At 39.1% G+C, this 23,833-nt stretch overlaps 1 protein-coding gene across 9 annotated transcripts in view; it reads left to right on the plus strand.

Annotated features, from left to right (window-relative positions):
- LOC149231548 (uncharacterized) overlaps window positions 1-23,380 on the plus strand; it is a 303,271-nt gene extending 279,891 nt beyond the window's left edge. For 4 of the 9 annotated variants that reach the window (XM_089379235.1, XM_089379230.1, XM_089379234.1 and 1 more), the window contains one exon: window positions 19,729-20,029. Coding sequence is in view for 6 of the 9 variants with exons in the window: in XM_089379230.1 (XP_089235356.1) it covers window positions 19,729-19,813 (85 nt within the window). In the remaining 3 variants the exon portion in view is untranslated. Of the gene's footprint in view, window positions 1-19,728; window positions 20,030-22,839 lie in introns of those variants that run through there. The other 5 variants (XR_016248077.1, XR_016248076.1, XM_089379231.1 and 2 more) reach the window with 5 other exon arrangements.
- Window positions 23,381-23,833: the final 453 nt, after the last annotated feature.

Raw genomic sequence — 23,833 nt, forward strand, 5'->3', positions numbered from 1 at the left:
GCCTTGAGGACAATAGCAGTCCCAATTGACCCGGTTGATAACGATATGTACGAGGATGCAATGGCGAGGGCCAAGATCATCATCCTTGATGGGGTCAAGGACCATGTAGTACCACACATTGCCGAGAAGAATACAGCAAATGAGATGTGGGAGGCGCTAAAGAAGTTGTATCAGCATACTTCCGTGCAGAGGAAGATGCTACTAGAAAATTAGTTGCGGTCATACCAGATGCAGAAGGGAGAACAGATCGACAACTTCCTCAGTCGATTGAAGGAGATCTGGGATTAGCTGACTTCCATAGGAGCCACTCTAGATCAAGAATTGATGGTGAGGACAGCCCTGAACTCAGTATCAGAAGACTTGGAGGTGTTTGTCTAGAGCATATTGGCCAGGGCGACCCTTCTAGATTTGGAGGAAATGTGGGCGGCTCTTCGCCAAGAAGAGATCAGACGGCTAAGCAAGGCAGGAAGCAGCAGAAAGGGGATCAGAATCAAGAAGGAGGAAGAGGAGGATGTTGCCCTAGCATTTGAGGGAAAGTAGGAGAAACGGAAGAAGAAGGACCTCTCCAAGGTCAAATGCTTCAACTGTGGGGAACTGGGTCACTATGCGAGCTAGTGTCTGACGAATAAGAGCAAAGGAGAGGCTTCCGAGACCAAGGCAGCGCTAGCAAGGGCGAAGAAGGAAGTGGAGACAGATGATGATTGTGCCATGAGTGCTCACACGCCACTTGAGCAGAAGTGGGGAGACATGGAGTTGTAGTCAGACGAACTATAGGCGATGAGGGGCAGGATCCTTGAGGTACCCAACCTCTCGGATTATACCTGGCTACGGGAGCCCCGAAGAGGAGTAGCAGTACTGGCAGATGTCAGTAGAGACAGATGCGGATGGAGCGACAGAGGGAGCTTGAGTGCAGGAGTCCCAGGACAGCGTGAGGCAGCAGTGCGAGATGCACAGAGGTTATGGAGCAGTGTAGAGGTCAAAGAGGGAGCACTTGTCAGTGACAGAGGGAGCTTCAACATCGAGGGTGTCTCTAACCTGACAGAGATGTTAGAGTTGGGAGATCAGTTACTTACTTCTCAGTAACTGAGTTGCAGTGCAGCAGTTAGCAATGGCAGTGCTATGGGAAGCACGATGCAACATGATGAGAGGGGTTGCAGTGCAGATGCAACAGTGGCAGTGGCAGGGCCATGGGCAGCAGCACGGATGCAGAGGGAACTATCATACAGATGCAACAGTGGTAGGGCCATGAGTAGCAGTACATCATGCAACAGCGCAGAGGATGTTGGGCAGAAGGCCTACCATCAGAAAAGGGACAGATGCTGGATGATCAGGGTGATGCTCAGTGAGGAGTATTACTAGAGCACAGTCCTTGCTAAGAGGGAGTGTTGATTTGGGATAGCATCGGATGTGCTCTAGCCACGAAAATTGGAGAGGCTAAAGCACATGAGATCTCCAATACCCAAAAATGGTTTGGGCAGATTCTAAACAGTTTGGGAGATATTAAAATAATCAATATTTTTAATGGAGTCCCTAAGTATAAACTTAGGGAAAATAAAATATTAATGTGAATTAATATAAAACTGTGTTAGAAGGGTCCAAAAGTCATGGATCGAGCCAGAGTTAATCTTAGCGATTGATTAGGGACTTAATCTCAGCCGTTGAAATGTCATCGAGAAAAGTATAAGAGGAGGCTTAAGGATCACTTGGAAAACACACAGAGAGAGATCAAGAACTCGATTCTGTGGGGCAGGGTTTGCTGAGGAAATTGGGTGAAGTGATTTGAGTCGCAGCTGAGGGGCAATGAATACAGAAGCAGAGAGGCAGAGAGAGTACCAGAGTAGCAGCGCAGAAGTCGGGACAGAGGGACGCAGAGCCAGCCAGGAGCTGCACAGTGCTTGAGAGAGCCAACGTAGGTGACGCAGAGGCTCTGGAGGCTGACATAGTGTCTCCAGAGGTTGACGCAGGGCAAGGAAGGGTGACGCTGAACCAGAGTGATGCAGGAGCATCCGACTGAAAAGGCGACAACTGGAAATGGTTTTTTACTTTCTGCCGGAAAGGAAGGAAAAAATTACGAATTTTGTTTTATTTTTGTTTTATTTAAATTAAAGCTGATACAGCCATTGTCCTTTAAAAATTAAGTAAGCAAGTAAAATAGGATTAGTTTAAGAGTATGCTTAAAGAAACTGTTAGATAATTGTAAGGTAACTGAAAGACAGTATCTCAACTGTAAGGGATCGTTGGTAAGGCATAAAAGCCAAACCAGATCCCCACTGTGAGGGTCTGCCATCTAGAGAGAAGAAAGAATACAGAAATTGAAATTACAATTTGTTTTCTTGAGTATATGTGAAAGCAAATGAATCTAAAATCTCTGTCATAAAGAAAGAAAGACAATTTCTTTTTTCCTGTGCATTAGTGCTTCAAATATTGTTTTAAGCAAAATAGTGAAGTATTTCATTAAAGAGGCTGAATGACATTGACAGAAATCTCGTGACTGAAGGCATTTCAGACCAGAAACCAGACAAAGGCAAAGCCAGCAAAGATATCACATTCTTTCTCAAAAACCCAAGTACATTTACATTCAATATTCAAGCACACCTGTGCATTTGTTACATTTCAAAATTTAACAGTTCAATATACATTTATGAAACCAAAACAGTAGAGGGTTTCGAAACCCACAAGTGTCGAAAACAACGTTTTGCAGGCCAAGACCAGTCTGACAGCGAGGGTTTGAAACCCATAAAACCATACAAAACATAACTGAGAAAACGAAACCCCAAGGGTTTATGCCTGACTAAGGATAACACAAGCAAAAACAACAAGACAATCACGAAGGGATCCTACCCTGTTTCCCCAAGCCACAAAGACTCCCAAGAACGAGGCCGTGGAGCAGCATTCTCCAGGTACGACCTGCACATCACCATGAAAATGAGATGGGTAGTCAAAAACCAGAAAGGCAAGTAAAATAAGGTGACAGAGAGCAGATAAAAGAAGGGAAGAACAAGGGTTTACCTGGAAAAAGCCTGTCTCCAAGTCAGAGGACGAGAACCGAGTCCTTAGCCAGAGGGTTTCTCCCAGCGAGAACGCCATTGGTAAGTTTACCTGCTCACCAAGGGGCCAAAGGGTTGGAATCACAAAAAAATGAAATGCAGAAATGAAACCAGAACAAAAATTTACCTGAAATAGCGTTTGTTGAGCTGCCCACAGAAGTAGCAAGGGAAGAACCTGTGGATACACAGAGCCAAGTCAACACCAGAACTAACATCAGAAACCACCACGAGCAGAACAAAACGAAGCATAAGCCAGGCAACAAAGAATAAGTGAAAACTTGCAGATTGAAAGTTGACCTGAAGCCTCCGTGGACCAGCAAACAAACCACCACAAGAAACAAGTGAAGGCACAACGCATACACAGAGCCGAACCAGACCAATAGTGGATGCAAGAATGGAGGCTAACTCTTAGTTTTCCCTCGGCAGATGTGAATTAGCTACATTTGCGAAACCAAGGCCAGTGCAAAGGGGTAGGCCAAAACAATTAAAAGTGCATTAAACCCTCACACCTAAAACCCTGATTTTTTATTCAGAAGATCTACGAAGTTAAGCAGTTTGTTGACACGTTTCCTTTTCCTTGGTATTGCCACCACAGAGAGAGGCTGACGTAGTCCCTAGAGGCAGACGTTGGGATTTTCGTGGGGCAGATTGGAGCTGAGAGCTGTTGGATTGGTCATCTGGGGTTTTAGCCGGAATATCTGCTTCCGAGTAGAGAGGTACTACTGCCGAGATTATTCTCTGTTGGGTTTGTCGGTTTTGGCACACAGATTGTATTCAGAAACTACATAATAATAAAACCCTCAGATAGTTGCACCGGTTTTCCCGCATTGGGTTTTTTCGGGGACATTGGTCCAAATTTCAAAAATAACTGTGTCACTTGTGTGCTTGTTTTTCCTTCAGTTGATGATCTGTAATTTGCTGAGCATGTGCTTATATTTATTTCCAGTATTTACATGGCAAATAACTTGTTAATTAATAGAACAAGTAGGCAGAAATAAATCAGTAAAGTACATGAAGGGTTTCTAACAGTCAGGCTTAGAAATTTCAACAATAATCCTAGTCTCATTTGTATTCAAGTTGGGTATCCATAAACTTACTCTCGGTACTTGAGCTCTCTTAATTGTATTTGAGTAGGGTAGTCGTACACACACTCAGTGATAGTTGAGAGAGTTGTGTTCAAGATAGGTATCAATAAATCCACTCATAGTTGTATTCCAATTGTGTATCCATAAACCCACTCGTGGTATTGTAGCTCTCTTGATTGTATTTGAGATGAGTGTCCATAAACCCGCACTCTGTGTTTGAGTTGGATATATGCATACACCCAACCTTAGTTGAATTTTGAGCCCACTATATTCAATTGTGTATTCGTAAACCAACTCTAAGTTGTATTTGAGTTGGGTATCCATACACCCACTCTTAGATGTGTTCAAAATAGGTATCCATAAACCTACTCTCATTCTTAGATATATTTGAGTTGGTTAACTTAAATGCACCCTCTTTTCTATTTCAGTCATGAATCTTGCTTCCTTTGAAGAGCCGGCCATTTCCTTGATGACCTGCATTACCTATTATTCCATCCCTGGAGTGATTGTTATCTTTATCAAGTGATGTGTCCCTTCCATTCGGACACTACTTCGCATAATGGCTGAACTTATTGCAACCATGGCATCCGCCTTTCCTTCCACCCTTAGATCCGAACTTCCCAATGAAGTGATCTTTAGGTAGGCCATCAGAAACTTCCGCTGCGCCATTCTGATAATATTTTCTGCTTCAACTTCACCCTTGGTGAATTAGAAGAGGGATGAGGAACCCATTGATCCTTTTGTCCTATCCCAACTGTCTTCAGTGATTGCTCTTTCACTCTTGCTTGGGCATTGTCTTCACCTCACCTCTGATACCATGTTAATTTTAGGTATGTTCTATGCTAGAGCAATTTATTTCAATTTTCACAGATAACTCAAAATCTTTTCCAAGTTAGCAATCACATCAGCATTAAAGTAAACTACAGATAGAACATAAATATAAATCACTAAAGACAAGCCAAGACAAAGAGGACACAAGAGGTGGTGCTAGCCAAGGACAAACCCCACATTGTGGGGAAACCCTTGATCAATTCTTCTTTTATGTTCTTCAAAGTTCAGCAAAGAAAGCGAGAGAGATAGTACATTTACAATAGAAGTCAACACTTTGACTTTTCATATCTGCAGAGATCAGTTGAAGACATATTGCTTCAACTAATTCTCTAAGATGACTCCTTCTCCTATCAAGGTGCTGCATCTCGTCCATTTGCTGCACCTTACCGTGTAGCACCATGCTGCCCCATCACAGTGCTGGACCTAGATGACTGAGTTGCTCTCATCTGCTCAAATCATCATGCTGCTCCTTATCATGTTCACTGTGCTGCATCTTCCATGGTCTCATTCATCATCATGTTGCCCATGTTCATGATCTCATTCATCATCATGCTGCCCTTTATGACTGTAACTTCCAGCCTTGCTAACAACCCTTCAAGCCTTAAGGCTGCCTTATGTGCCACGTTGTCACCTACAATACTCAAAGGTTTACATGTTGTCCATCTAGTCTACCTCATGCTGTCAACAGGCTTCAATTAGTATAATGAATATACTTCCATTAAAGTTGTGACAACGTTTGAGAAGCTCATCCTTAAATTGATGCCGAGATGAGATTATTATGATCAGGATTGAGTTATGATATTATAACCAAGAATAACGTTCATTACTGCTGAGGGTATACGAGCTAGCAAGAGCTCAGATCAACACACATATATATACTGATCTATACATATGCCAAAATATGCTTTGGCCCAGAAAGTAAGATGCGTTCTTGCTGCATATTTCTTGACAGCGTATATGGTGCTCTCCATGCGTATATCATGACAGCGTTGTTCTCAATGCGTATATGGTTTCATAACTGCGTATATATGTCTCTATTGACAACGGATTAGGGTCTTCATGTAGCTGTGTGTTTGCTCCATTGTCAACGGATTAGGGCATCACGTAGCTGTGCGTTTGCTCCATTGCTGCGTATATAGTCTGCATTATATGCATGAGTTTCCATGACTGCGTGTGGAGTTCCTCTGCCCTGCGTATAAATGATGAGGGCATTACGTTGACTGTGTATCAATGTCTAACTGCGCAGAGAGGTCTTTATGTTGTGCGTAGATAGTCTCCATAGTTGTGTATATACAAATGTTTCCATGAACATATAGAGTCTCCATGCTGTGCGTATATAGTCTCCATTACAGCGTATGAATTGCTTCCCTTACTGCGGCTAGGTGTCTCCATTTGTGACTGCGGCTAGGGCTTATTATGGTCACCTTTACACAGCGTATAATGTCTTATCATGAACAGCGTATCACTGTCTCCATGAACAGCGTATCATTGTCTCCATGACCTGTACATAAGTGTCTTTATGACCTGCGTATGTCCTGTCTTTATGACCTGCGACTAGGGCATCATACACTAGCGTTTACTCTCAACATTTCTCCTTCTCCAAAAACCCAAAGACGTGGAGAGGAGATCACAAGAAGTGTGTCTCCAAAAATGACTTCAAGTCCTCTTCTATTTATACTAAAACGTGGATGATGAATAGGCATGACTATTGGGCTTCTGAGCCTACACAAGTTGCTGGCCGACTTGACAATTTGTTTTATAACATAAATAAATTCATAACTTCATAAATACTTATCGGAATTGGATGATCTTTAGATCAATCCTACACCTCTCGATGAGAGGGATCCAATAAAAATATCGGCTGTCATAAATAGGATGACCCACATGGAGTTTGGCCTTATTTTAACATCATAAATGTCCTACAAAATTTTTATTGGTTTTCCGACATGTATATTGGCTTTCCTTCTTACAGTGAATGCTTTGACTTGTAGACTAGTACATAGAATGAACACAGGATGATAAAAAATTTGGAAAGAGCAATGAATAATTTTCAAAGATCGTAAGTATTCTATCATTTTGCATCAAAGTGTTATGAATATAATTTATAACAATTAAATAAATAAAATAAATATAAATATTACATAATCAAATATTAGTTAGGTTAAATAGTCATTAAGTTAAGTGAAAAGGCATGTCTAAAAGACATGCCCATTCACGAAAGGTCACCTGCTGAGGTATAAAAGCAGGGCCTCATTGTAACATTCAAATCATCTTATATCATCTTATACAATTTTATATATTAATAAATTATTATTATTAAATACCTGTGTATTTTTACATTCAAGTCTACAAGCTATCAGTCTTCGTGCTTCAGCCTAAGTTTTTATGCTACAGTGGTATCAAAGCCATGCCACACGATATAATCATGCGAGTCTTTGAACGTTGTTCATCGCACAATGTGCCATTACGTTCACGTCTTGATTACGTCAAGCAGTTTAGTATTCAAGAAGCATTTCAACGATTAGAAAAATCAATTGCAGAAGTTAATGAATGTAGAAAGGAAATCAATAATAAGAAAGAAAACCATGATCAAAATGATGAGAAGAAGGCACAAAACACTACTTTTAATAAAGGTAAAAATAAACTTGGTCGTAGTGACAGAGATCCACATGAAGAAAATCTCATCAATGGTTGTGATAAGGAAGATGAGAGTGATGATGAGCCAAAGGCAAAGAAACAGAATGTTAAGGTAACAAAGACCCAACAACCAGCAAAAATTGCCAAGAAAGAGAGTAGTGAAGAGGACAGTTCAGATGAGAGTGATGCTAATCTGAAGGCTAATAAGCAGCAAACTACTAAGGTAATTAAAACCCCACAGCAAGCAAAAGTTGTAATAGAGTACCTTACTCATGGAGGGTGTGAAAAACTGAAAGAAGACGATCTTAACTTGTCAGACAGGTTACAATCATTGGCATCATTCTGGGGTCACCTATGTAAGAAATGTTAAGTTATGGTATATTCTATGCTTATAATAGTTTACTTCTTTTTCTTATTATATTCCACAAATTAGTAATCACATGTACATAAAGTAAAGTGCAGATAGAACATTAAACGATTGATAGAAAACAAGCCAAGACAAGAGACACAATTCAATAATTCAGCAGAGAGAAATAGTACAATAAATCTGATTCATATCAGCAGTAGCAAACCCTAGATCAGTAGCATCGGCGTTAGCGGCTTCATCATCAAACTAGGGCAGACGATATCTCACAAACCGACCGTTGAATCAGCTTGATTCCACCACCAAAAGTTGCGGCTTCCAGAGGAGGTTCAGTTGAACCTACAGCGCAGTTCAGATGAGGAGATCTTCTAGTCCACGCAGGTCAAACTTTACTTCTGCAATTGCAGCTTCAGTTTCAGCAGCTTCCTTCAAACTAGGGCAGTCGATATCTTGCAAATCGTCCGTTGGATTGACTTGATTCCACCACCAAAAGTTGTGGCTTCCAGAGGAGGCTCAAATGAACCTACAGCACTGTTCAGATGAGGAGATCTTCTAGTCCACACAGGTCAAACTTTACTTCTGCAGTTGCAGCCTCAGTTTCAGCAGCTTCCGGCTTCACATGTGTGAGGGAGAGACCCTTTTCTACGCAGTAGAGAAGAGACTCTTTTTTGCGCAATAGAGAGAGATGTGATGAGATGTGTGAGTGCAAATGAGGAAAAGTCCTCTTGTATTTATACACAACTGATGATGTTTGAATAGATGCGACTGTTGGGCTTCTAAACCTACATGAGTTGTAGGTCAGCTTGATAATAATTCTCTTAATCAAAATAAATTCATATCTCCATGAATAATTATCGGAATCGGATGATCTTTATATCAATCATACACGTCTCGACGAGAGAAATCTAATAAAAATATTATCAGCCATGAATAAGATGACACACATGAAGTTTGGCCCTAGTTGCCAATTTTAACACTCCCTCTCAACTAGGGAGAACTTCATCTGCAATCTGTCTGATGGTCACTACTATTCATCCATCAAATGCACTGCCCTGTACAGCCTGACCCTTGCCCTGCTCTGTTCTATTCTGCCTGTTCTGCTTTGTCTTGTTCTGCCCTGTATTGATCTGTCTTGTTCTACTCTATTCTGCTCTACTCTTGCATTGTTCTGTTCTGCTCTGCTTTTGTCCGAATTATGAAGAAGAAGAAATGATCGAGGATGTATCATACTAACTCAAAGTCAGTCTCAAAGTATGTACCACTGGTCCCAGACCAGTCTCAACCAACCCAAAGTCAGCGTCATAGTGAGTACAACTCCACTGGTCCTAGACTAGTATCATCCTCCACTGACTCAAAGTCAGTCTCAGAGTGCGTACCACTGGTCCCAGACTAATCTCAACCGACCCGAAGTCAGCTTCATAGTAGGTACCACTCCTACCACTGGTCCCAGACCAGTATCGCAGTCTTAGAGAGTGTACCACTAGTCCCAGACCAGTCTCAACCAACCCGAAGTCAGCGTCATAGTATGTACCACTCTCACTGGTCCCAGACCAATACTGCACTGACACGAAGTCAGTCTCAGAGTATGTACCACTGGTCCCAGACCAGTCTCAACCGACCCGAAGTCAGTGTCATAGTATGGTACAACTCCTACCACTGGTCCCAGACCAGTATCATTGATCCCAGATCAATGGAGGTCATCCTAGCATAGGGAGTATGGTAGATACAACGATGCGTCCATCGGTACTACTATGGTCCCTAACTTCATTTCCCTGCTCATTGATCAGATGAGAGGTACTTCCCATGAGTCCCAGACTGCATGGGTAGGATGCCTCGACAGGAGAATTAATCAATCCTGTCCTCACAGGAGAACACATCAATCCTGCTACAATCGCCATGGAGAACACATCAATCCAGGCCTCACAGGAGAACACATCAATCCTGCTACAGTCGCCATGGAGAACACATCAATCCAGGCCTCACAGGAGAACACATCAATCCTGCTACACAAGAGAGCGAATCATCCTGTTCCACAAGAGAGCGAATCATCTTGTCCCACAAGAGAGCGAATCATCTTGTTCCAGTGCGCACCACTAGGGGAGGGTGAGTCACCCTATGGTCATATGTTGCTCCAGTAAGAACTGCAAGCCCTTAGAGCTCCCAAAGCTCAATGTATGCAACATGCAGGACCCTTGTACAAGGGTTTCTTGATGACTCCAAGTCGTTTGGGAAAATCACATATTAGATCTTTCCTCGGGGCTTTGACAAGTTGTATCGACCTATACATCATCTTAATGCGATGGAGCCTCCTTGCTCATCGACTTACCATATCCGAGATGATGTCTATCTGTTGGAGCAATCAACGAATACGGGATTCCTCAATAATCGAATCCCACCTCTGGTTGTTACAGAGAATCACAATGGTATCCAATGTAAATCCAAACAGTTTACTGAAGAGCTTTCGCAACCAGACTGCCTCACAAGAAGCCATGCTAGCAGCAATATATTCTGCTTCGGTGGTGCTCAAAGCCACCAACTTCTGCTTCCTGCTCATCCAGGATATCAAAGCAGATCCCAAGGTGAAACAACACCTGGAAATGCTCTTACAGTCCACCACACTGCCTATCCAATCAGCATAATTATATCCAAGTAGTCTCACATCTCCGGCAGTGTATCTTAACCCATTAGTAATTGTGCCACGAAGATATCTCAGAAGATTCTTAGCATTGATCCAGTGAGGCTCAACCAAATATGAGCTCACAATGCTAACTGCAAAACATATGTTCGGACAGAGGTTCACCAAGAACATCAATGCGAATGAGTTTATGAAACTCAGAGGCATTTCCCAAATCTGGTCCGACATCACTACCATATAACTTCTAAGAGTTAAGATCCTCAAGGTAGTCACAGGCTTGCAGTCCATCATACCGAATCTTTCCAATACCTTTACCACATATTTTCCTTGAGATAGGAAAATTTCCCTTTGATTCTGCCACACTTCAAGTCCTTGGTCCTTCATTTCAAATTTAGAGGCCAACTCCCTCTTACATTTGTGAATGAGAGGGTCTGCACCTGTTAGAAAGAGGTCATCCACATATAGCACCAGTATGAGAGGCTTGTCAGCTTCAACCTTAAAGTAAAGATTAGGATCGGCTTCACTCCTAGTGAATCCCAGCTTCATCAAGTAGCTATCGATCCTCTCATACCATGCTCAGGGTGCTTGCTTCAGCCCATAAAGAGCCTTCTTCAACCTGCATACATGAGATTTTCAATCATAAATCTCAAATCCTTTGGGTTGCTCCACATAGACCTCTTCTTTGATTGAATCGTGCAAGAACACAGTCTTAACATCCAACTGATGTAGGTTCCATCCTTGTGAAGCCACAAGGGCTATGATCAAGCGGATGGTCGTATATCTGGCAACAGGTGCAAATATCATAGTCTATACCTTCCTTCTGGGAGAAACCACGAGCAACAAAACGAGCCTTATACTTTTTCGTACTTCCATCTGCTGCATGCTTTATCTTGTAAAGCCATTTAGAAGTGACAATTGTCTTGTCCTGGGGTCTGGGAACTACTTCCCAGACATCATTCTCCATAATAGACTCATATTCTATGGTCATAGCATCCTTCCATACTTGATGCTTGACGGCATCTGAGAATGATGAAGGCTCATTTTGTATGATCGTGCTCATGATGGTCAGGTATCCCTGATACCTGTTAGGTTTCTTACTTTGACGGAAGGTTCCTCAAGGTGCAGCATGTCTTTCAGCATCATCAAGTATCCCCCTAAGCCATGAAGGCCTCTTTCTAGAAGAGGGAGGCTCAGGTGGATAAATAAGATCCATGGGTTCCTCCACATCAGGCATCATCTATCCATAGAGACAGCTTCCATAATCGTATGGTTCTTCCTTTTCGCCACACCATTCTGCTCAGGAGTATGTGGTGTAGTAGTCTCCCTCTTAATGCCAACCTCAGATATGCCTGAGTGAACCAACTGTAATATATCGGAGGTCTTGCTTAGGCTTGAGGGGAATGGTCCCCTTTTTGAGCTTTCCTTCAGCACATCCTGGACACACACCTTCTTTCTCTACTCAGAATTCGGGCATCCCTGTCACCATTTGTCCTACACCGAGTAGAGCTTTATAATGAAGGTAGGCAAACCTCTAATGCCAAAGTTTGGACTAAAGAGATGTGTCATGAGACATGACACCTAGTAGACTTCAATCGACCTGATATAATGAATCAACACGAAACCCAAGAGTAAAGGCACCTTTAACATTATTTTCCGATACATGTACCTTGCCATCGCTGAAGGTTACCTTGTAGCGTTTGTCTTCCATTGCCGAGATGGACACCAGGTTCTTTTTGAGGTTAGGTGCATTTAATACATTCTGGAATTTCTAGCCTTCTTGAATGGTTGTCCTCTTCCTTGATTTCCAGCATTCCTTTTACCTTTGCTATTGAATTTTCCATCCCTTCGATTACCATGAGAGAGATTTTGATCATCGTCCCGAAGTGAGTCCCTTTTATCAGGGCACTCCCTTGCATAGTGACCTGCTTTATCGCAGATGTAACATCGTCCTTTAGGTCCAGCCTTTCCTTTTGATTTAGTCCTGGAATTATTTCTTTTCTTAGCATGAGAAGAAAAGGCAGCAGGAGGACCTTTAGGCAAGGGCATTTCTTGCTCTTCTACCCTTGTTTCTTCTTGAATGCATCTAGCCATTAATTTCTCGAAACTAGGAATTATATTATTGTTCAGAAGAGTAGTCCTGAACACGTACCATTCGTATGGTAATCCTCCAAGAGTCGTGAGTGCTATTTCTTTGTCAGTAATAGTCTCCCCAATAGATAGGAGATCGTTCTTGATCTCGGTGATTTTTAAGAAGTATGCTTGCATATTCTCATCTTTACCCTTCTTGATTTCCCTCAGCTTATTTTTAAGAAACAAAACTTGATTTGCATCATTAACTTTAAATAAACTCACCAGTCTATCGTAGATTTCCTTGGAGGTGTCTAGTTCAGAGATGTAGGCACCAAGCGCTTGTTGATAGAGTCCCGGATGATCTTCTTCGCTTTAATTTCTCCATTCTTTCATTTGTTCCTGGCAGCAGGAGGCGCATTTGATGGAGGCTCAACAATATTGCCTCTCACATGATCCAACACTCCTTGATCCTCAAGGGTTAGATCGATAGACATCTTCCATCCGTGATAGTCAGCTTTCTCACGAAGCTTATCTTCGGCAGGAAAGAGTGTTGAGGACCCCATCGTTCTTTTAGGATAGCTTTGCCAATCTTCTCTTTGGTGATTGCTCTTGCTCTTGCTTGGGCTTTGTCTTCACCTCAGCTCTGATACCATGTTAAGTTATGGTATGTTCTATGCTTATAACAGTTTACTTCTTTTTCTTATTATATTCCACAGATTAGCAATCACATGTACTATTGTACATAAAGTGCAAAGAACATTAAACGATCGACAATCTGATTATGAAATATGACAATGCAAAATATGTGCTCATATTTGATCAAGAAACGACCAGAATTATAAGCAAGTTGAATTTCACAAAAGGAGCATTTTGCTTAACGTTCTGCTACAATGAGCACGACGATTCCTTGGTAATAGTTAACATAGCTGCAAATGGGGAAAATTTATTGGAAACAGTTCCAATTGAATCATTCTATCAACAGGAACTCGTAGAGTTAACACGCCATTTACAAGCAGATATGTGGAAATCACGTTTTGACTTTGACATTCCCAACTGCAAGGGTATTTTCTATAAACAGGCCCAAAGGCAATTTAAGGTCTTTGAATTAAAAAATTACAACATTCTCTATACAATACAATGCGAATTTGAATGGCCAATGGTCCACGGATTTCACAGGTTAGAGAACTCTATGATTGCGTTGTACCATCAAGAGATTACTCGTGAAATACGTCTGATATTATTTTCTAAAGAGGATGGCCACTTTATTAACAGTGTGACAGTATCACCCATTCATAGTATTACCCTACCATCCACTGCAACCTTTCCTTGCCATTCGAACAAACCGATACAGTTAAAATGTTACAGTCTCTACCATCAAGCACTGTGTCCGAAGGTCAACGGTGGCGACGGTGCATTCGAACGAGCATATAATTGGCTTGGCTCGAGATATACTTACAGCATGTCGTATTTTGTGGATACCGTGGGTCACTTAGTGGTTCGAGCGATAATTACTGTGGGTCACTCGGTGGTCCGAGCTTATAATTATCAAACACGGAGGAGCAGGAATCGACAGAAAAAGCACGACAATTTTTGGTTCCACGTCGTTGTGTCTTGTTATGAATCCTATTTTGTGGATAATGTGGGTCACTTAGTGGTTCGAGCGATAATTACTGTGGATCACTCGGTGGTCCAAGCTTATAATTATCAAACATGAAGGAGCAAGAATCGACAGAAAAAGCGTGACAGTTTTTGGTTCCATGTTGCTGTGTCTTGTTATGAATCCATTCATTGCTATCAATTTTTACAGTTACATCCACTCATAGAGCCGCCCGATTCTACCTTCGACGTCCAGTGGACCTTATTATAGTATTAATTTGGGAAGGGTGATTCGGTCAGGGCTTAGTAAGTGATAAAGTTAAAAATAAAAATAAAAATTATATATTAAATATATATATATATATATATATATATTTAAAAAAAATTAAAAAAAAAATAATAATAATAATAATTTATAATAAAAAAAGGGAACAAAAGAAGACAACCTTGGACTCAAAAATAGAGTTATTAGTGAATTATAGACGCTGAGCCACCAGAGACCTTCCGCCTCCCATATGCCAAGACGACAACCACCGCAAAGACAATTGCCAGCAATATAGCTTTGAGGACAAAGCTTCTGAAGGAAGGGGCTATGTTATGAATATAATTCATAACAATTAAATAAATATAAATATTAAATAATCAAATATTAGTTAGGTTAAATAGTCATTAAGTTAAGTGAAAAGGCATGTCTAAAAGACATGCCCATTCACGAAAGGTCACCTGTTGCGGTATAAAAGCAGGGCCTCATTGTAACATTCAAATCTTCTTATATCATCTTATACTTAATAAATTATTATTATTAAATACCTGTGTATATTTTTACATTCAAGTCTACAAGCTATTAGTCTTTGTGCTTCAGCCTAATTTTTTATGCTACACAAAGTAAAGACAACAACTTAGGGTTTATTCTCTCTAAAATGTTCGTCCATGGCATGACTTTGTTGTGAATCTTTTGATGGGTTTCTTATTTGCAGGTTTCCTATCGATTAAAAAAATGACGATGCAATTTCCCACCCTCTCTTCTATTCAAACCCTGATTTAAATTGACAACTTTGGGTGGCAGCAACTCAAGTCATTGTAACAACAATCCTGTTAGAACTTTCACTGTTATAACAGTCGTTTATAATAGTTACCCTTTTGGTCACAATATGTTGAATCATGCATTTATAGAAATGAACCATTGCATTTACTCCATTAGAAAGTTAGGATCCATATTTGTTTTTCTGTACCCTCATAGAGTTAACACGCCATTTACAAGCAGATATGTGGAAATCACGTTTTGACTTTGACATTCCCAACTGCAAGGGTATTTTCTATAAACAGGCCCAAAGGCAATTTAAGGTCTTTGAATTAAAAAATTACAATATTCTCTATACAATACAATGCGAATTTGAATGGCCAATGGTCCACGGATTTCACAGGTTAGAGAACTCTATGATTATGTTGTACCATCAAGAGATTACTCGTGAAATACGTCTGATATTATTTTCTAAAGAGGATGGCCACTTTATTAACAGTGTGACAGTATCACCCATTCATAGTATTACCCTACCATCCACTGCAACCTTTCCTTGCCATTCGAACAAACCGATACAGTTAAAACGTTACAGTCTCTACCGTCAAGCACCGTGTCTGAAGGTTAACGGTGGCGACTGTTCATTCGAACGAGCATATAATTGGCTTGGCTCGAGATATACTTACAACATGTCGTATTTTGTGGATACCGTGGGTCACTTAGTGGTTCGAGCGTATAATTACTGTGGGTCACTCGGTGGTCCGAGCTTATAATTATCAAACACGGAGGAGCAGGAATCGACAGAAAAAGCGCGACAATTTTTGGTTCCACGTCGTTGTGTCTTGTTATGAATCCTATTTTGTGGGTCACTTAGTGGTTCGAGCGATAATTACTGTGGATCACTCGGTGGTCCAAGCTTATAATTATCAAACACGAATGAGCAAGAATCGACAGAAAAAGCGTGACAGTTTTTGGTTCCATGTTGTTGTGTCTTGTTATGAATCCATTCATTGCTGTCAATTTTTACAGTTACATCCACTCATAGAGCCGCCCGATTCTACCTTCGACGTCCAGTGGACCTTATTATAGTATTAATTTGGGAAGGGTGATTCGGTCAGGGCTTAGTAAGTTATAAAGTTAAAAATAAAAATAAAAATTATATATTAAAAATATATATATATATATATATTTAAAAAAAATTAAAAAAATAATAATAATAATTTATAATAAAAAAAGGGAACAAAAGAAGACAACCTTGGACTCAAAAATAGAGTTATTAGCGAATTATAGACGTTGAGCCACCAGAGACCTTCCGCCTCCCATATGCCAAGACGACAACCACCGCAAAGACAATTGCCAGCAATATAGCTTTGAGGACAAAGCTTCTGAAGGAAGGGGCTATGTTATGAATATAATTTATAACAATTAAATAAATATAAATATTACATATTCAAATATTAGTTAGGTTAAATAGTCATTAAGTTAAGTGAAAAGGCATGTCTAAAAGACATGCCCATTCACGAAAGGTCACATGTTGCGGTATAAAAGCAGGGCCTCATTGTAACATTCAAATCTTCTTATATCATCTTATACTTAATAAATTATTATTATTAAATACCTGTGTATATTTTTACATTCAAGTCTACAAGCTATTAGTCTTTGTGCTTCAGCCTAAGTTTTTATGCTACACAAAGTAAAGACAACAACTTAGGGTTTATTCTCTCTAAAATGTTCGTCCATGGCATGACTTTGTTGTGAATCTTTTGATGGGTTTCTTATTTGCAGGTTTCCTATCGATTAAAAAAATGACGATGCAATTTCCCACCCTCTCTTCTATTCAAACCCTGATTTAAATTGACAACTTTGGGTGGCAGCAACTCAAGTCATTGTAACAACAATCCTGTTAGAACTTTCACTGTTATAACAGTCGTTTATAATAGTTACCCTTTTGGTCACAATATGTTGAATCATGCATTTATAGAAATGAACCATTGCATTTACTCTGTTAGAAAGTTAGGATCCATATTTGTTTTTCTGTACCCTCTTGATGTCCAGTTAATTTTTGCTTAATTCAAGAAAAAACCAATGTTCCACCAAGACTCCGGTGCGGGGAGATGTGTGGAAGTACCCTCAAATTTTAGGGAAATTTCGAGGGTGCGAGGGACGTCGGGGTACATAATTTTTAATTATATATATATATATATATATATATATATATATCAATATCAATGTTCCACCAAGACTCCAGGATGGGGAGACGCGGGTGCTAGGAGACGCACAAGGGGGACGTGTGGGAGTACCCTCAAATTTTAGGGAAATTTAGGGGGGACGGGGGGACGTCGGGGTATATATATATTTTTTTCCTTTTTAATATATATATATTTCAAAACTCATATTGAATAATGAAAGCATAAATACAATGATACATACATAATTGAATTAAATAATGAAATACATTGATCCATACTCATCATCCTTACTAATACATACATGATTCATCCATAGATCACGAGATTCAATAATGAAATACTCCAATCCATATTCATTATTCATTATTCACCATTCTATAATCTACATTGATTTAAAAATTAAATTCATCATTCTAGATTCTAAATTGATTTAAAATTAGAATTCATCATTCTAGAATCTAATTAGTACTAAGCATAATAGACTATAATAGATATTGAAATCTGAATACTGAAATAGTAAATTGATATAACTAAAACTCAAAAACAGTGGAGTGATGAGTCTAAAAGTCACTCTAAAGTACAAAGAGGGCTTGGTGCTCCTGATTAAATACTAATTCCTTACACTTCTACATGACAAAATGCAGTGGAAACATTGGAATCCATCGAATCCTGAATTCCTGAAAAACTGTTAAGTCTGCTGGATTTTGAGTGAGATCTAAAATTCTACTTTCTCCATATGAAATCCAATGAGGTCAAAACCACTCTCAAACATCCTAAGTCATTTCATGGTAATGTTAAAAATTTAAGTAAAAGGATGAAAATGAAAGATAAAGGAGAATGTCACTTTTACTTTAAGAATTTAACATTACCATGAATTGCATAGCATTATTATGGAAATATGGTCAAATATTAGGTTTTCCTTGTCATAAATCATTGTTTACAAGCAAATTTAACGGGGACATATAGCCCATATTGAGGGGCATCCCCTTTTTGGGGAGTCGCGTCCCCCACACTAGGGAAACGTCCCCCCTGCGTCTCCCCAAAAGGGGGACGTGGGGAAACGTTTCCCCAGACATCCCCCCGTCCTGGGTGCGTGGGGTGCGAGGGGTGCGTGCACCCGACCCTGGGAGACGCGTCCCCGTGGAACACTGATATATATATATATATATATATATATATATATATATATATATATATATATATAAAATTCAAGTTCATATTCATTGTTCAATAATGAAAGCGTAAATGTTAAATTGACTAATAGTAATATGGATACCAATAAATTGAAAATTCAAATTTGATCCACACATAAAATTTAAATTCATAATTGAATTAAATAATGACATACATTGATGCATCCTCATCATTCATTTTGATACATACATCATTCATATGACATACTCATTATTCATCCATACCATGAAATTCAATAAATAAATTCAATAATGAAATATAATACATTGATCCATATCATTCATCATTCATCATTCTAGAATCTAAATTGAAAGCAAAACACGTTAGTATATTACTATATATTATATATTAGATACTGAAGTTTTGAGGGGGGACACCCAGACGCACCCCTTTTTGGGGAGTCTCGTCACGCACATTGGGGAAACGCACCCCCTTTCATCTCCCCATGACTCCCCAAAAAGGGTGCGTGGAGAAATGCACCCCCAGTAGACTCTTCGTCCCGGGTGCATGGGGAGCGAGGGGTGCATGCACCCAACCCTGGGGATGCGTCCACATGGAACACTAGAAAAAACACAAGTCTATATTTGGGTGCAATAAACAAATTCATACCAATTTTGACATATTAAACACCTTTCTGATATATGTATGTTTGTGTGTATAATACACATACAGAGCTGTTTAACTGCATATAGTATATAGCGTATACAAGGTATATTATTGATTTCACAAATGTAGTGTCATTGGTGTATTTTCTGCAGACTTTCTCATACCAAGTTAAGCCTTACGTTTTCTTTAGGTTAATATATATTGACATCGATTGCTGTCTTCTGAATGGTGCCAAATACGGTCTTCTGATCATGATGTTTTCAATAAATGACCCGAAAGGAGAATAAATTAATTTCAACCCAGTGCGCTGCATCTATTTCGGCCATATTCTACTTAGACCAATGTTATTTGCGGTGCATTTGTGTCGGTTGTGAAGTCAATTAAATTTTTTCACTTAACAGAATATAATATCTCATGGTTTGGAAAACTTATTGTATACTTTTGTTGTATGTCAAGGGTTCCAGAAGTAATAGCTGTTCCAATCACAGAAGGAAGTAAAGAGTACATACAGTGGTTGAAAGAAAGCACTGCATTTGTATAGAGATTATGCTTCTACTATAAGGTGATATATATGAAACATAAATGCATGATCACTGTTTATTTTTAGCTGTCTTACCTGCCAAATAGAACTTCTTGTTTTTATCTTTTTCTATTACTATTTTTGCTGGAATGATTGTAAACATCATCCTATGAGCAGTTGATATGGTACACAAATTGACAAAGAAACAGTAATCTATTTCAACCTAGTTGTTCATTATCTTTTGTTTTTTATTTCTTTCACAATCCTTTCGTTATATGTACCAGAATTTTTTTGATTTCAGATTTCAATTGATATAGCTTTGCTGTTACCTACTGAAGAAGATTGAACATATGCTCAGGAAATGCACTATGTTTTTATATGACTGTAATGTTCCAAATGCAAAAACTTGGAAAATTTCTTGAAATTTAACTCAAAGTATTTCACATAAAATTTCCATTCATAAACAAAAGATTGCCATGTAAAATTTAGGAACATAGAACTGCAAATGACAACATAATGAGCAGAAATAATTTCAGCTTTTTATATATATATATATATATATATATATATTGGGGTTTTACATGCGGAAACCACTGATATATTTGAGATAGAACTGGCCTCAAGACTCTGCTCCAATGTTGTGCGAACCCTCCAAACTGAACTGAAATGACACTACAATGATCTCCTATGAATTTTGGATGAATTCACCAAAGGGAGATGGGTACTCGCCCAGTCTCACTAAATCACCAGAGAGTTTCCGTCTTGGGGCTACAAATGATGTAGAAAAATTGGGTTCTCAAACCTCTCACACAAAAAGAAAGATTGAATCCAAGATGTCCTCTAATGGTCTTCTCCTTTTTTTATAGATCCGATGGACCCCTCTAGAAGCTCCTATTTTATTATTATTTTAATCGTTGAGCACATTTCCCTCAATTAAAATATCTTTTTAATGTGGGAAAATGGTAAATTGGCCATCATGCCTCCTCAGGCCATTGAAAATCCCCACTAACCATCTCATCTTATATATCTTCTTGTTTTTGTTCCAACGAGCTATTACACTAAGATGTTCTGTCAAGTATTTCTCTCGAAATGCCACTTTAAGCATAATTAATTGAGTTTGGCACAATAATAACTCCATTCTAAAGGAATTATCAAAATGCAATGGAATGAAAAGCGAGCTATGCAAAATCAATCCTGATGATGGAAGATTGCAAGTGAACTCATCTAGACCCCATAAAACATCTCGAAAAGTCCATGGGCCAGCTGATGACGTAAACCTGCACCTGTGACCTATCTGCCTCCAACCCTGAAAGTCCATCCTAATGATGCCATAAGGAACACCAGAAAAAGGAACATCACAATGAATATGGCTTTAAAAGCAATAGACTCTCCAATCGCAGTGAAAGATAGAGGGGATGCTTATTGGCTGAAGAAAATTACTTATATATTATGTCAACACATGGTGATTCGACTATCTACTAAACTGCAACTACATTTAAGAAAGCTTTTTGTTTTCATGTCATATATTTGTAACATTTTCTACTTTATTATCTTTCTTTGCAAGTTAGATCAAAACCATAATACTTGTCATCTTACTAGCTATTTAAATGATTCTTTATTGCATTTATGTTTCATTTCACAATTAGTGATTATTTATGGAGCTTGAAGAACAACAAGAATTGGGTAGTTTTAACACCATCAAAAACATAGTTTCATTAAGCCAAAATTAAAGAGAGATTCATTGATATAGTTTGAGATCAAGAAAGTGGGACATAAGTTTGTGGAATGCCCTAAACAGAGAATACACGTTGAAATTGCATGGTGGCTCTTGGGACCAAGGGAGACGTTATGGCTAATCATTTTTCTTTGCTTTGAAAATACCTCTTATAATAACAAAGGAATATTTACAAGAATGTTGAAAATAAAAGTGGAATGGTATATACAATGAAGTCTTATATCCTCTTCCTTAGAGCTACTAACATTGCAATAAATTCAGAGCAAGCTAATGCATCTAACTCTTTAGCATCCTTAATTAGAAGATAGCCTTTGGAAAACAATAGCATGCATACTTTTTCTCACAAGACTGGGAAAAATATTGGATAACTGACCTAATTATAAAGGGCATTTATATTGTAACTTCTAGAGGGTAGAAAAGCAGTAATACATAGACAGTGAAATACCCATGAAGGAATAAAGTACCAAGGATCAAGATTCACCAAACAACATTGTGTGCCAATGAAGTTGATCTCGAGACACATTGAATGGAAAATATCATCAACTCAATCTAAGATTTCGATGGCAACAAGGCTCACATCATTTACTATGGGTCGAATTTGATTCTCTATGTCTCACACTCTCTATGGGTTGTATTTGATTTTTTTGTGGCTTGCATTAGTTTCTCTATGGCACGCATTCTATTCCCTATGGCTTGCATTGTATTCTCAGTGGTTCGCATTATATCTATGGCTCGTATTGTTATGGCTTGCATTATGTATCTGTGGCTCGTATTGTTATGGCTCGCTTTATGTATTTGTGGCTTGTATTGTTATTTTTGTAGCTCGCTTATATATATCTATGCCTCGTATTGTTTCTTTGTGGCCTCGCATATTGTTTTGTGGCTCACAATCAATCTCAGGTTCTTGCATACCTATTTCTGTGGCTCACAATTTATCTGTGACTTGCACATCTATTTTTGTGGCTCGTAATCTATCTCAGTGACTCACACACCTACTTTTGTGGCTCACAATCTATCTCAGTGTCTTGCACTTATCTTTGTGGCTCGCATGTATTCTGTGTGATTAACAGCCGGGCTTCAGGCTTATATTCTCTACGGTTAAGATCGAGCCTGAGGCCTATCTGTGTAGTGTATGCAGCCCCTTCTCTTTGTACTAAAATTTGATATGGCAGTAAACTTTTATATGACAGTAACTTTGATATGCCAGTGTTCTTGACATTGCAGTAACTTTGGTTATGACAGTAATATATGTTGGCAATGATACTTGCGATGATAGAGTAAACTTTGATATGGAAATAACCTTGTATGGCAGTGACCTTTGATATGGTAGTAACTTTGACATTGCAGTGACCTTGATATGGCAATGACCTTGACATGATAGTGACTTTGACATGACAGTGACCTTGTTATATGACAGTGACATGTGATAGGCATACCTATGCTTATGAGAGTGATAAATGGTAGTGGCTTTATAACAATAATAATGTATGACAGTGTTGGATGTCTGAGTTGCTATTGGGTTATATGACAGTAATGGATGACAAACATTGTGACATTGATGAATGGCAGTGTTCTAATATCAGTGATATGATAGTGTATGATGTGACAGTGTATATGACAGTGAAGTGTTGACTATGACCTTCTTGTATATGGAAGTATGAGAGTATTGACATAAATTCGTGTGACAAGGACAGGAGGGCTTGTGAATATCTTCTTGAGAAGTATGTTTGTTGCTATCGTATCAGGATCTAGTATGATCCAGGATTGGCCGTGGGTGGCCTAATGTGGTTGATGATAAAAGACTTGTCTCATTGTAACTATACATCATATCTTAGTTGAACATTTGATGAATATCTAAGAAGAAGAATCTAGTTGGGTTCTCCCCCTTGTGGGGTTTTTCCCTAGTTTTTTACCTAAATCCCAGTGTCTCTATTGTATATGATTTTCTTCTATTGTTCCTTATTGTTTCGCTCTACATAATTGCTAATGGTAATATGATGGTATGGGGTGAATGTAATGTATAAATTGTTTAAAAATGCAGTCTACAGCAGAGAACAATCTAGCCCTAAAAATTAACAACTACTCAATTGGTTTCCCATCTCTCTAACCTCAACCTCACAAAGTGAGCCCTGCATATATGTATTCAACTTATATTTCTCTTCAGGAGGCAACATTCTCATACTTCTAGCTTATTAGAGGACAACATGGCCTTCTAATGAGCTAATAATATTTTAACCCTCTAGTCCTTAGTCCCAAAATCCTATATATCACTCCAAAAGATTATTTATTTCTTACTCAACTTGTGT

The sequence above is a fragment of the Pinus tabuliformis genome, chromosome J (genome assembly GCF_031772625.1).
Source record: "Pinus tabuliformis cultivar Carrire ecotype Pingquan chromosome J, CPIR1, whole genome shotgun sequence".
Taxonomy (NCBI): Eukaryota; Viridiplantae; Streptophyta; class Pinopsida; order Pinales; family Pinaceae; genus Pinus; species Pinus tabuliformis.